This window comes from Ruditapes philippinarum, unplaced genomic scaffold (assembly GCF_026571515.1).
Source record: "Ruditapes philippinarum isolate M1 unplaced genomic scaffold, ASM2657151v2 ctg1045_1_1_1_1, whole genome shotgun sequence".
Classification (NCBI taxonomy): domain Eukaryota; kingdom Metazoa; phylum Mollusca; class Bivalvia; order Venerida; family Veneridae; genus Ruditapes; species Ruditapes philippinarum.
The window spans coordinates 143,488-158,389 of record NW_026864684.1 but is presented as its reverse complement, the minus strand read 5'-3'; the positions used below and the strand labels follow the sequence as shown (position 1 = coordinate 158,389).

Here is a 14,902-nt window from a genome sequence, read left to right as displayed (position 1 = left end):
TTGTTAAAATGAGACCTTATGACACAGTCAATGTTTTCCTCCATGTTTATATTCAATTACGGCATGCCTCATAGGAAGGCGACAGTACGATGGTGGCGGTGCAAAGTACAATTGTGATGCCCCACAGTGTGCTGGTGACAGTACGACAGTATGATGGTGACAGTACAGTAAAGACAGTACAATGGCGACATTACAATTGTGACAATATGATTGTGTGCATGACAGTATGACACTCACAGTACGATGGTAACAGTACAATGGTGGTGGGCGACAGTACGATGGTGATAGTATGACAGTTCTATGGTGATAGTATGACAGTACGATGGTAATAGTATGACAGTACTATGGTGATAATATGACAGTACGCTGGTGACAGTACAATGGTGAGAGTATGACAGTATGCTGGTGACAGTATGACAGTACTATGGTGAGAGTATGACAGTACCCTGGTGAGAGTATGACAGTACGATGGTGACAGTATGACAGTACGATGGTGATAGTATGACAGTACGATGGTGATAGTATTACAGTACGATGGTGAGAGTATGAAAGTACGATGGTGACAGTATGACAGTACGATGGTGACAGTATGACAGTACGATGGACTGTCACCATTGTACTGCCACGCTTCATCATCATACTGTTATTCTGTGACCATAGCACTTTTTGTTCTCAGAGAAAACACGCTTGCCCTTATGGATCACCTTATTTGTGCAAGGTTAAATTCATTGGAATACGTTTTACTACCTATGTAAGAAGGAAATATTTAGTGACGTTTGATCTGGATTTGTTTTTAAATAGTGGTGTTCAGCTTCATGAAACATTTAGTTACACTAGCTAAATATATTTAGTAACTTCATACCTAAAATCGCAAACTGCAAATCAAACATGAAATTTTGTTTACGTTTTTGGATCATCTCATTAAATAGGGCATTTCGGCAGTTACAGATACTGTTTATTGTTTAATGTTTCTTATCATCTTTATCTCTTTGTTTAAACTTCGAGTATTTCTATGTATTGTATTGTTTAATAGCAATGTTATTAAAATAAAATCCCACTTAAAACAAATTTGAGAAAAACAAATGTAATGTTGACCCCTATTCACAAAAATGTATCTTTCCTGTACACGGAGTGGTCAGGATACTGATCAAAATGGCTGGAAAGTGGTTTGTTGAACGAAGAAGCATGGCATAAGTTGGATTTTAAAGAATTAAATAGAATTTGCCAGTTGTTTTATTATGGCGGAACTGTTGTCCGTACATGTGCACATTCCTTTAAAAGATGACGTTTGGCAATTAAAACCCGAGTGTCCCGGATTGAATAGAAACTCGAGTACGCAGCAGTTTCAGGACAATCAAAAAGTGAAGTATGACCTCCCGAAAAAAAGGAATTTAGATATAGAATTTAGGGATCTACGATACAGTGTAAAAGATGGTCACCACAAGAAAGGTATGTAGCTAGACTGTAGACATCTAATTTGCACAATTTATATTGTAATGATGAAACTTTTTGCTAGAGCCCCACTGAGGCTGTTGTCAACAGTGTTGTGGTTATAGTCCGCCCCCCCACCCGCATAGCCTACTATCTAGTTATAATCAACTACGTTGGGTATCAAACCTTGATTAATGACACAGATCATACATATATGTTAATTTTTGTGACATATGATCATCAAACTGGAAGAAGATAAAATGTATCTGGACTTTTCACCTCCTTGACATTTTGGCTCTGGTCTTTTCCGCTACTTTTTGTTATAATATTGTATACTGTCTGTAGCGATTTATCAGGATACATAATTGACATAACCTATATTGTTACAGCTTAATTGGACAAGTGATTGGATTAACTTGAGTGATAATTGAGGTCACTCAAGATTATCTACTTAGTTGAACAACAAAAGTCGAAGACAAAAGGTGATGAATCAGTGTGCAATCAACCTTATCATCCTGGGCCAAGTCATTCTGAATTTATTCCATTTATAACTTTATACTTTTACTTTGAAAGAATTTTTTTTGAAAACATAATTTTGGATGTAATATTTTTGTAATTACCAAATGTTGTCATCCAGTATCTTCTGAAACCAATGAGTACTTTTTACATGGTTGGGTACTACTATTTAGTATACAGTCATGTAAAAGATATCTACAGCCCGGTTCAGTTCCTACAAGTTGTTCAGAGGTGACAATAACCCCAACAGCCCCACTGATGTCTAAACCTAAAACAAATTTTGAAATTCTTATGTTAAGTTCACATGAAATGGTATATATATATGCTAATTATATAATTATAACAAAGACATAAACAGTAGGTCTACTTAGATTTAAACCAGAAATCATTTTGTTCTAACCGTAAATAGATAATAAATTGTGTTAATAGCAAGGTATTGGCTTTTTGTTATTGTGGGGAAAGCAGTAAAAAAAAATTTATGATTTGAAATTTGCCCAGAAGTTGATTGAAATAGTTGTCCAGACCTAACAACAAAAAGTACACAAATCTTAAAGACGCCGGTATCTTTAATTTTATGATAACAAACATATAAAAGATAAGATGCAATATTTTTCAGTGTTATCTAAAAATATGTCAAACAGATGGAATAAAATGTGGTTTATATGTTTATATTACTTCGTACCTAGGGACATTTTGAATGGCCAGTAGAAAATCTATTGATATTAAGGTCAGTGGAGGAAAGCCAAAGGTCAAGTTCATGGTGATATCAAACACTTAAAGCTTGTCTAAACAATAACTAGAGCTACAATTTAGCTTGATATTTGGTGTGTAGGCTGTATATGGCTTGTACATGTCTGCTCCTGATTTTGAGGTCAGTAGGTCAAAGGTCAAGGTCAAAGTGAGTGGCACTACGCCAGCCCTTTATAAACAATTTGATACATCCAAACATTAAACTGTTGATATTGTTTGAACAAAAATAATTAATTACAGTAACAGGAGCGGTCCCCTCGTAACCAACAGTTTCCTACATAAGGTTTCAGTTGTAAATGAAAACAAATAGGCAAACTGGAATTTTTACACTTTTTGAGAAAGTTCATCAATTCAGATATGATTTTTTCATGCACATGTTCTTTGAAAAATAGTGTGAATCCCTCAATTGCATGTCCTAGAATAGACACTGAAATCCTTGGTCAATATCTCATAGATCTATAAAGGAATAAAGCTTGTAAAGACATTATTTCAGGCATGAGCAGGCACCTGAGTAGAACCTTCTGTAATCTAGCTTGTTAACATCCTAACATGAAAGAATCTAAAGCCACTGCTAGGATTCTAGCCCATAATAGTGAAGGGCAAGTCACTATGTAGTATGTTTGAAGTCAAAGACCTTAAGCACTAGTCCACAGAGGCCTCCTTTTTCTTTTGATAAAAATGCTGATGATGGATAATTACACTTAATAGTGCTTTAACTCATATAAAAAGACACATCATTTGATGCTTATTAGTGCAGTTTGTTATATTCAACAGATTCTTTATAGCATCAGATTTTTGGTGTTTTTCTTGGAGTGAATAAGAGATGGATGATTAAAAAGTTGGCAGAAATCTGTTGAATGAATACAGGTATCTCACCTGGTACTAGGAATGAATAGGTCACTGGTACAGAATATGTACAGGCACATATTTATAATACAGAGTATATTAGTGTATTTTGCTAAGACATCACTGATACTGTTGGTTTAGATCGCAAAAAATTTTAAGATGACATTCTAAGCAGCTTGTAATGGTTGCATATTACGTGTATATTTTCTAACCAAGTGCTGCATTATGACATATTGAACAGTGTCTATTCTAGGAGGGGCGATGGGGGGATTCACCCATATTTTTGAGAATTCACCCCTATTTTTTGAGAGAAAGGGGGGAAATTTTACATAGACAAAGAAGGAAAAAGATCAATAAATGTAATAAATTCTCACTTTTCGATAAAAATCCCCCCTGTTTTTCGAATCCTAGAATAAACACTGATTGAATGCACTGTCAGTTTTAGGATATTTAAAGTCAGCTATCAATTAAGATTTATTATGATAACTAACATTTTTTTACATGTTTGCACAAATTCGCACAAACAACATATTTTTTCTGTGTTGTTTAATTATAATTATATATGCAACATTATGCTAAGCCTGTATTTTGCTTAGCACCACAGGAATAGTGCTAATTGCTATTTAGTATATTCTGGTAATACACTGGTGCTGTGTTCAGAGTTATATCAAAAACTTACATGCATTCAAACAACTGGTATTACACTGACAATAAGTGGCACTTTGTAACCAGAATCTGTTAAGAAAATAGAAATGCATGGTTTTGTAATTTAATAAACATTTGGATTTTCTTTTAACTGACATTTTAAGACTGAACTTTAAAAAGGGGTAAATTACAGTGAAACCAGCTATTGCAAAACAAGTTATTTATCAGTACTCCATATGTAACCTATCAGTAAGGTATTAGATTTCACTGTTCTTATATTGATTGTGAATTCATAAAGCACCGTGTGGAGCACAATATTTATGCCCCCAGTTAGGCCAACCTTAAAAATATCTTTGTTTTCCCTCCCACAACCTGAATGCCAGTTTGTGTATGGTACAAAATTAATGTTGGTAAGATAACTTTTATTAAAAACGTTTTTTTTTTGTTGAATATGATAATTTTGTATGTCATGTACATTATCTGACATATATAGATTTCATAGATATAAAATTGTGAATGCTTATAAAATACATGTTGTATAAGCATTTGCTTAAACTAAGTTAAAGTTTAGAACCAGACTTTCAAAGTTTTATTCAATATTTAGTCCAATTTGTGTGTAATTGTAACAGTGCTAAAACAAACATGAGACAAATACAAAGATGTGACAGACTGCTTTCATGTTGAAGTAAAATGAAAATGTTTGTCTTTAAAATATTTTGGATAGCACTGATTAAAGTGGGTAGTTAAATGGAAGGGAAACACACAATTTACACTATTTTATTTTAGCCTTAAAAAGTGGGGTAACATTACAGTACTTGTCCAATTATCCTAATGTCTGATCAATTTGTTGAGAAGTATGCATACATAAGCTGTTGTTTATAAATGTAATTTGCTCAGACATTGCCCATGACCAGTATAGATAATACCTATAATAGTATTGAGTTTGAGGTCATTAGGTCAAAGGTCAAGGTCACAGTGTCACTTTGCTGATATCCTTGACTGATCAATAACTTCCAGAAATTTGTTATAAACTAATAGACATAAGAACATTGTCAAGTAAATGATCACTATTGATTTTGAGGTCAACTAAGGTCATTACTTGTTGCAGAATAACCTGATAAAACTGCATCTTTAAGCTGTAAATTATATAATGTGCCAGATCATTGATTTTTCCCCACATTTTACACCATATTACAGGCTGTTTCCACTAGCCAACAGCCTGTTTCCACTAGCCATAAAATGTTGTATTTTCCTCTAAAATGGAGAAATATTTTCCCCTTGAAGAAAAAAAAAAGTTCTGTAACCTGCAGTAAAAAAAAGTTAAATTGCCAAATAAACTGCTATTAATGAGAAAAATTTGAATTGGAAAATGTGATTAAAAGTACTTGCTATACATGTATTTCATTCTCATCCTTTTGTTGATTTACTGCACTTTTTTTCCCCTTCAGAAACTTAAAGCCACAGGTTTTGAAAATTCTAAAAAAAAAATCACTGCTGTTTTTCTTAACTTGGCTTCCCACATACAGATCTATCTAATTGACATATAATTTTGAGTTGTGGCACACTTGATGGTGAATATTATTACAGGTCAACAGTGAGACCAATCATTTTAATAGCATTTGCGGCTCTTTTTCCAGTCATTTTGTGTATCGATTATGTTATGAATACAGCTGTAAAACAATGAGACTGTACAAAGGTCAGTGAAATTGATGGCAGGATACTTTCAAATGTTATGCATCATTGTTTATTGTATTGACTTGAGGTTTTGTTTGTTTCATTTTACGCCTTTTCCCTGGCAACTTACAGTTACAATAATTTCAGTCATATAGGCAGGTAGTTTCCTAACCACCGTTCCTGGAGAGCTGCACCAGTACTAGACTACCTTCCTCCCTGCTAAACTACCAAAGTTGACTTGAGGTAGATTGATGTTACATTGGCCAAGATGAAATAAAACACAAATGACCTTGTTCTTAGAACATCCCTCATGCATACAAAAGGGTTGGCCAAAAGTAATAACAAAATTATCAATTGAATTGTTTGGAATTGTCCATTCTTATTTTATGGGTGGAGGGAGGAAGGTGGGGGACTGGGTTCTGATAAATCAGAAAAATCAGGATGGTCACAAGCATTTGTAAATTTAAGGTGCTATAGATAAACTACATAACGTGTATTTTTTAGAGATGAAATGCAAAGTAAAATAACATACTCTCCATTTGTTGGTGCCAGAATAAGTATTTTATTCTATGACAGTAAATTATTTTAGCTCTAGTTCCCTGAAGAAAAATGTGGCATCTGTGTTGATTAAGCTTTTAGTCATAGACCATTCTCTAAGAAATTTATATGATCAAAATGACAAAGATATTCACTTCAAACTTGGTATACAGTTATGTTTACTGTCAAAATATGATGACATATCAAAGGGGTAGATAATCCAATTCAATTCAATTCAATTCAAATAGTTTATTTACGTCTCATCACATGTACAACACATATATCACAATAAAAATGAATAAAACTGGTAAAAGTACATATGCCATTCAATATAGAATTATAAGAGACGTGTAAGCAAAGCTTACATCTATAGGTAAATATAATAAAAGATCATATTTACATACTTATATGATTATATACTATACACACTTATAATAAATGAATTGGGAATGCTGTGAATCTATCTATATTTCATATTCCTACTAATGTGTCTAAAAGTCTATATATAAAACAATTCACTAGTCTGATGTATAACAATTCTGATGAAAGTTAAGAGAAATAAAATACTAAAATGTATAATAATAAAATAAATTCAATCTGTAAGATTCACAACACTCTATCTTAAATACCTACTTAATAAGAGAAATAGTTACCTACAATAAAGTAAAAGACGTCTATGTTTTAAAATATTAAAGCATGCTTTGGCTGTAAACTTTGTCAAAAATGGATTAACAAAAACGTTATGCATTTTCTCCACATCAGATAAGTTGTCAAAATTATTAACAATTGTTCTCGCAGTTTCAAATAGGTCTTCCCTGAATTGTAAATAGAGTGGACAGTGTAACATAACATGTATCTCATCTTCTACAGTATCAGTACAGTTAAAACAAGTTCTTTCATGTATTGACAGATTTTCATACCTCCCCGTTTCCAATCTTATCGGTGCAACACCGCATCTAAATAATGCCATAGCTCTTCGATAATGAAAAGGCAAATGTTGTTTTACATAAGTTTCAGTTTCAAAAACATTCTTGAACATTCTATATGTTCTTAGCTTATTTCTACCATTTCCTGATATAGATGACACACGCTCTAATGATTGTTTCCATTTATTAACTTCTACATCAAAAATTTTTTCCTCAATTTTTGTTACAATTGCTTTAGTATTCACTTGATTTGTGTTAAAATAAATCTGGTCTTCAAAATTAATACTCTGTAACATTTCTGTAATTCGAAAATTAAAGACTTTTTTATTCAATCTTGAATCATGCATATTTAACATTCTACAGTGTTGTCGTATAACAGCGCCCCATTGCTGAACTATCAGTGGCTTCCAGCCCATCTCACCTAGGACTGCTGAATTTGGGGTGTATTTACCTACCCCTAGAAAATAACGCATTGCCCTATTATGAATAGCATTTATACACGAGTATGACTTATCTCCCCATATCGGGGCTGCATAGCTAATGACAGGCCTGACAATGGAATCATAAAGTTTAGTAAAGGTAGAGAACTGAAAGCCACCAAAAGTTTTACATTTGGAAATAATAAGACCAAGTGCTCTTCCTGCAGAGAGAGCTACATTCTTAGCAATTTCAGCAAAATTCAAAAATTCATTTAAAATAACACCAAGATACTTATAACTATGTGCAACAGATATCATTGTCGAACCTATGCTAAAAACATGATTTGTTAAGACACAACTATTTGTTCTAAAATGAACTACATTTGACTTATCCCCATTAACACTCATTTTATTATTAATACACCAGACACTGAGAATGTCAAGCATAAATAAATATATGCAATGTTTTGACACCTTTTTCAGCTTTCCTGTCTAGCACCGAGAAAAGTGAAGCATAATGACATGGGACTGGTCAGAACTAATAACTTTTTTTATAATTGATGAAAATAAAATTAATCATCTTTTGAATTAGAAAATATTCTTTTTGACCATAATTTTCTATAAAGTTTGAAGCTGTATGAAAATTATAAATCAGATCAATCGCAGTCAGCTCTACAGTACATAATTGGCTGAAAGAAATCATGTATTGTCACTTAGGGGCAATATATTGGTATTCACGTCAAAGTGTTAAAATTGCACATATTTTGACCTCATTAAGGTAAACCTTTTGTTAAGATTTTATTGTCATTCAATAGAAAGAACGCCATTTGTCGGTTAATCTACAAAGGGATTGTGCCAGTAGTAACATTACACGATATGCCCTAATCACTGTCTTACCTTAAATGGTTATATAAGCTAAAGGTGCAATTCTGAAGTAACTCATATTTAATATAAAGGGAATTTAAACCATTCTACTTACAGACATTGGTCAAGGGTGATTTACTTTAAATATTGGTTTAAATTTTTTCCACAGTATATCTATGCCCATTCATTCACTATAATTTCCCAAAATTTAAATGCCAGTACTTTTTAAAAGGTTATAAAAACTCTGTGTGGGGGAGTTTTCAGAAAAAATTAATAATGATTCTTTTCAATAAGAAATAATTTCAAAATCAATATCCTGTTTCAAAATCACAATTAAATATAAATAAAATTGTAAAATTTGAAAGTTAAGGTGTAAAATTTTTAAGTTTAAGGGTTTACATGTTGAATGTATTGTTCTTTCTGTATTAGGTAAAAAAGAAAAAAAATGATCAAAAGGGGCACTAATAATATTATGTATGTAATTATAGGTAAAAAAGAAACAAATGATCAAAAGGGGCACTAATAATATGATGTATGTAATTATTTCTAATACAAGGTGACTTCACCGTCTTACTGCTATTTGGTACCAAGTTTTACAGAGTAGAGTACTCACACAGCTCTGGTCAACATTAAATATAAAAATAGCAAATAGTGAAGAGTCATGCACATTGATGGATGGCAATGGGTTACAGATTTATTAATATCACTCAATCATGCAGCCATATGGAAATGGTTAGAATACTGAAAGATTTATCTTTCCTTAAATCAAAATAATAATTTACATTTTATATATTTTATTTATTATCAATCAAGTCATGAGTAATATATAAATGTCAATAGAGTGCTGAAACCTTCCCTATAGTTGAAGTGGTACTTATCCTTAGTTGATATATTCCCATGTATTCTTATTAATAATTGTAATATATACTTGTCATATATACTTATCATTCAATATGTACTTTGTCATCTTTTAACTAATTAACTCTCTGAACACAAACAAACAAAGAGACTCCATGGCTGAGAGGTCAATGAATTAGAACTGAACAGATCTTACAAATATAACTGTGCTGCTGTGGGTTCAAATCTTTTGAGCAAGCTTTTAAATGGACGGTTGTTTTGCTACTGGTGCCCTCTGTACCAGAGGGCAACCTGAAGTCAGGTTCCTCTACCAGTATTGGCAGTAAAGCTGGAAAGATGAATTGTTAATGTTGAGAGTTTTAAAACTTTGGGTTTTTTTTATCTAAAATATCAAAATTGATCCAACAGAATAATGAGTTTAGTCAAATTTGCTGCCTGAACTGGCTATTATAGTGTTAAAAAAGGGCTGCTTGGTTTTCTTATGAAGTAAATGTTCTGCAATATTAAAATTTTAATGTAATAATACTGTATGGTACATTGTAATTATATCATCATCGTCATGACTTGGCATAGTAATAGATTTATTAGACTTTTTTTCTCTTAACATTTTCATAGAATATGTTTCAGGAAATTTAAACATTGTAAACTTTCACAGAATTTTATTTTATTTATGCTTGTTTATTCATTTATAACTTGATGTTTTGTTACATTCAGGAAAACAGGTACACGAGGTAGGATAATATTATCTTGATTTTTCTCCGAAATTTATGTTTTTTCTTGTAATCGGATCTGTAAAATCAATGAAAACAAGAATAAATTATGTTGTTATCTGAAAATAAACGGAAGTAAATAGAATTTTTTTTCTTATTTTGAAAATGAAGTTTAATCACAGGAACCTGCAATGTTACTTGTACTGTTTTTTTTCATGGGTTTTCACTTATCAATACCATTAATTTTACTCTTTAATAAAATGGTAATGAGACTAATAATGATACATTCTGTTTGCTGCATGTATACAATCATTATTTCTAGGCATTTAGGGGCACTGTGTTGCTAAGAACCACTTAATAATTATTAAGTTTATGCACCAGCCAAACCTTATAATGGCCAGTCATTATAGAGGGTAAGTTGGTTAACACATTAAAGATATAGAGAAAAAATGTTCGGGCATTTAAGTTAAAGTTGTTGCTAAAATCAAACATTGCTTAATCAAGTACTATTTTTTGTCAAATTGAATATAAATTCGCTATCATATTACTTTTGTTTAAAAGGTATCATACTGTACTTTTTGAGAAAATATTGTGGTTTTTATCGGAAAAGTGGCATCTGATAGTAAATATTCTTCATGTCATATTTTATCAATAATCATATTGACATTGGAGTGTGTGCAAATACTAGAATATTTCATACTTCATAAATATTTCATTACTAAGTCAATATGTTTATATCGTCAAATTTATTACTGATCTCCATTCTTGGAAGTCTTTGTTTAACCCTTTTGTAAAGGAAAGGGAGATAATTGAAATAATTGTATAATTGAAGAGAGATAATTGAAATAATTGTATAATTGAATGCTTTAAGTGGGAGAACAACTCTGTCCCTGAACTATTGTTACTGTTATAATTGTATCTCAATGCAACGTAAAGTATTAAGATATTCAATAAATTAAAATAAAAGCACTTTTTTTTCAACAAGATATCTGTAGCTTTATAATTATGTTGTTCTTTTCCTTGTGCTATAGAGACCTGTCTCATTTCCTTGCTACATTAAACTGAACAACTATTTTTATTATGGAACAATTTGTCACTGCAGTTACTTAAGAATAAATTTAGACTCACATGACTACTGTGTTTGTTAAAAATTAGGCTGTCAGAATAAAAAGAACAGCATTTCCTTTATCCACTGGAATTCATACAACATGGAAATTCTTTGTGGAGGATAATACTGTGGATATATGCAATTTTTGTCTTTCTAGAATAGACAATTTACAGTCTTCTAAAATTGATAAAAGCCATGGGACCTCTAGTAATGAGTGATTTAGGTCCCACACTTTAAAACACTTGCCCTTCGCTGCTGTTAGGTCAGATTGGCTTCAGGGACTTTTGTTTCTTTAATGCTACCAAGCTATTTAGCTAGCATGACATGGGAGGTGGCTGGTTCTATACTCTGGTGCCTGTTTGTACCTGAGGTAATAATTACAGAGGGCACCTGAGGTCAACCATACACAAAGGGTCCCAGAGGGGCACCTGAGGTCATCCTCTATCAGTTAAGCTGGAAAAGTGATAATATAACCACTTAAACCCAACAAAAAAAACACACCACCACCACCTCCAACAAAAAAAAACAAAAACAAAAACAAAAAAGAAAAATAACAAAAACTGTGATAGTGTTTAAAAGGAAAGAATGATATTTTTAAACTATTAGTTTATTTCAAACAAATTGTTAAAGAATTTATTTTCTTCTTTTCTTTCCTCAAAATTTCATTATTTTCAGTGTCAAAATTATGGTCTTAATATTATAATTGTACTAAGAAATAAGGTTGAAATATTATATTTTGTTGTAATATTATAATATAACATTACACTATGCAGTTAACTGGTGAAGGAAATAAATAAATAAAAATTAAGAAACCTTGGGTGTACTCTAAAGGATCAAATAAGGTGTCACATACTTGTGTAAACATAAGATATGTAATCAAATAGGAGATAATTGCTAATCTCCAAGATAATTGACATGTAAAATGATAACTTTATTATCAGTAGATAATAGGTCAAGCCCCAGTTTTGATGTAGGACAAACTAGTGACATCAATATATCACCTGATGATAGGATGAGGCCATTTTGTAATGATAAAATCTATTCTTAACCATGACCTTTAACCCGGCATGGTACTCGGCAAAATGATTAGCCACCAGGCTTTAGACTGTTGGTAATTGTTTGTATTGATAATTATATATTGATATACATTAAAAGGCTAATTGTTTGTACTGGAAATATTTTATTTTTTCCAGATTTAGGTCTGGATCAATTATTTTAAATCAATTTTGCTCACTATGTTTTTACAAAATAATTATTTAATTGACTTGTGAATAATTACCCCTCCCCCCCTCCCCTCCCCCTCCAAGAGAAACAAACAAAACAAGAGGAAATTGTTTATAAACACTTCACCTCAAACCAGGCTGAAAAGAAAACAGAAGGGGATTTTAATTCTGAGTACAAATGTATATTTCATTAATTATCTCTTTTACATACAATCATGTGCATATACAATCTTTTCATTTTAAAAGCCCCATTTCATTTTTATTGTCTGTGCATCAATTGCTGTTTTTTTTAATGCATAAATGTCATAGTTAAGTTTCAAGTTTTTAAAACATAATTAATTATATAAAACATTTAAAACTTTGCACAAAATGTAGTATGTTTTTGATTTGCAAGAACTGTTATAATCCAAGTGTGTACAGTTGTATGTGTACAGCTATACCTTATTAGATTAATATCTGAGTGTGTGAATACAGTTGTATAGAAAATACAGTGACCTTATCAATTTAATGTTATAAAGATGACACATTTCAATTAAAGGTTAATTAGTGACATGTAATCCATTAGTTTATCAGATATTGATCATATACTTGAACATATATATAGTCTATGTAATATATTGCTTAATGTTAATGAGGGCACATTTGCTGGTTAAGGTACAAAATGCAGAAGTCATGCCCTTAAAGGGTTAATTTTTAAACATTAAGTGGTGATAATTTATTTGCATGCAATGTCCATGGAGTATTAGACAAAGATATGAATTTTGAGCTGAAAGTAGGTCACAGGTAGCCCTGATAGGGCTGTTGATGCCGAGGAAAGGGGCTGCCTTTAAAGCCGTCACTTTGTTCTAGGGGTTAACACACCCTAGCACTGTTCCTTCATTGTAGGGCCACTCCTTTAGGCTTCTGACAGTCCGCCGACATTAGCAGCTGGTCTGCAGTTACAAGGTCTGGTCTTTGTTTATTTTTCGCCATCCCAAGTTTATGAAAACGTCTGCCGTTTCCCTGTGCCTCTTGGCGATGTACATGCACCAAGGGGAAGAGTGAGACAAAATTTAGATAAATCTTTTTAACTACTTGTATATATATAGTGTATTAGTCAAAATATAGGACAAATTTTAACTACATATAAATATAACAACTGCATGTAACTTTTTCTAGTGTTGTGTCTGAATAAAAAAACAAAAAAACAACAACAATTAACTTTTAAACAATACATAGTTGTTTTGTAACTTTTAAGATATTATAATTATTACTAAACGTCAATATCCTGCTTGGAAATGAGTCTGTTGCCTTATGAGAATAAATAATACTGTTTATATAACAAAAAGTGAACAAAGACTCATCACAGTTTATGACAGTTGCATTATTATAGTCAGCTCATTTGTCCTGTATGTGACAGGTGACAGCATTATATAATAACCTTCCTAATGCTCTAGACAAAATGATGATTACATTTATAGACCATTGTTATGTGCTTAATATGATATATGTACATGTTGTGATTTTATAACTGATTGTTTTGCAAAATTTGGCCCTTTTTTTCGGAACCTGAACCCCAAGGTGATTGATTGCTAATTTTTCACAGGCCAGTTAAGATAGTTTAGAATCTACTTTCCATGGACTATTGCAGGCATGCATTTAATTCGCAGACTGTCAGAACCAAAGTATTTTCTCTCATTTTTCCCCCTCTATCATGTAATTTTTGCCTCTCCTTGGACCCAGGTGTCTCAACCTCTTAAATTGTAAAAAAAGGCATAATGTTACAGTATGAAAATCAATATCTTTTGCACATGTATACAAAATGTATTAATTTTCCAGATAGACCACAGATATTGTTTTGAATATATCAGAGAATCCCTTTGACATAAGTCTATATGATCATTTATATTGCTTTGGCTGAAATTTCCTTAAAAATTCTTTTATTGTAATATTTCTAAATCTTCTATTTTCAGGTCAGAATGAAGATTATATGATCATTTATATTGCTTCGGCTGAAATTTCCTTAAAAAGTTTTTTATTGTAATATTTCTTCTATTTTCAGGTCAGAAAGAAATACTCAAGACTATATCTGGGCGTTTCAAATGCGGGGAGTTGACAGCAATTATGGGGCCGTCAGGGGCCGGCAAGAGTTCCCTTATGAATATTCTGGCTGGTTACAGGTGAATAAAAAACATGATTTTCTATGTTTATCAGTGTTTTTTCTCACTTAAATGGGAAGAGGCTTTAGCCTATTGATTTTGGGAAAAATTATCACTTAAATTGCTAATTTTTGAAGTAAAAAAGTTGATGTAAGTTCAGATTTTTGGGAAAACTGCATGATTTTAAAGATAGTTTAAATTGGGTAGAGGCCATTTATAGGTGAAAATCACTGTATACTAATAGTTGAATCTATAAT

General features: G+C 31.9%; 1 protein-coding gene across 5 annotated transcripts in view; it reads left to right on the top strand.

Moving 5' to 3' along the window:
- Nucleotides 1–14,902, top strand: part of LOC132726506 (ATP-binding cassette sub-family G member 1-like) — a 77,491-nt gene that overhangs the window by 37,208 nt on the left and 25,381 nt on the right. For 4 of the 5 annotated variants that reach the window (XM_060711834.1, XM_060711832.1, XM_060711831.1 and 1 more), the window contains exons 1-2: nt 1,112–1,449; nt 14,549–14,666. In XM_060711834.1, coding sequence (XP_060567817.1) covers nt 1,239–1,449; nt 14,549–14,666 — 329 coding nt within the window. In that variant the 5' untranslated portion in view covers nt 1,112–1,238. Of the gene's footprint in view, nt 1–1,111; nt 1,450–14,548; nt 14,667–14,902 lie in introns of those variants that run through there. The other variant, XM_060711829.1, reaches the window with a different exon arrangement.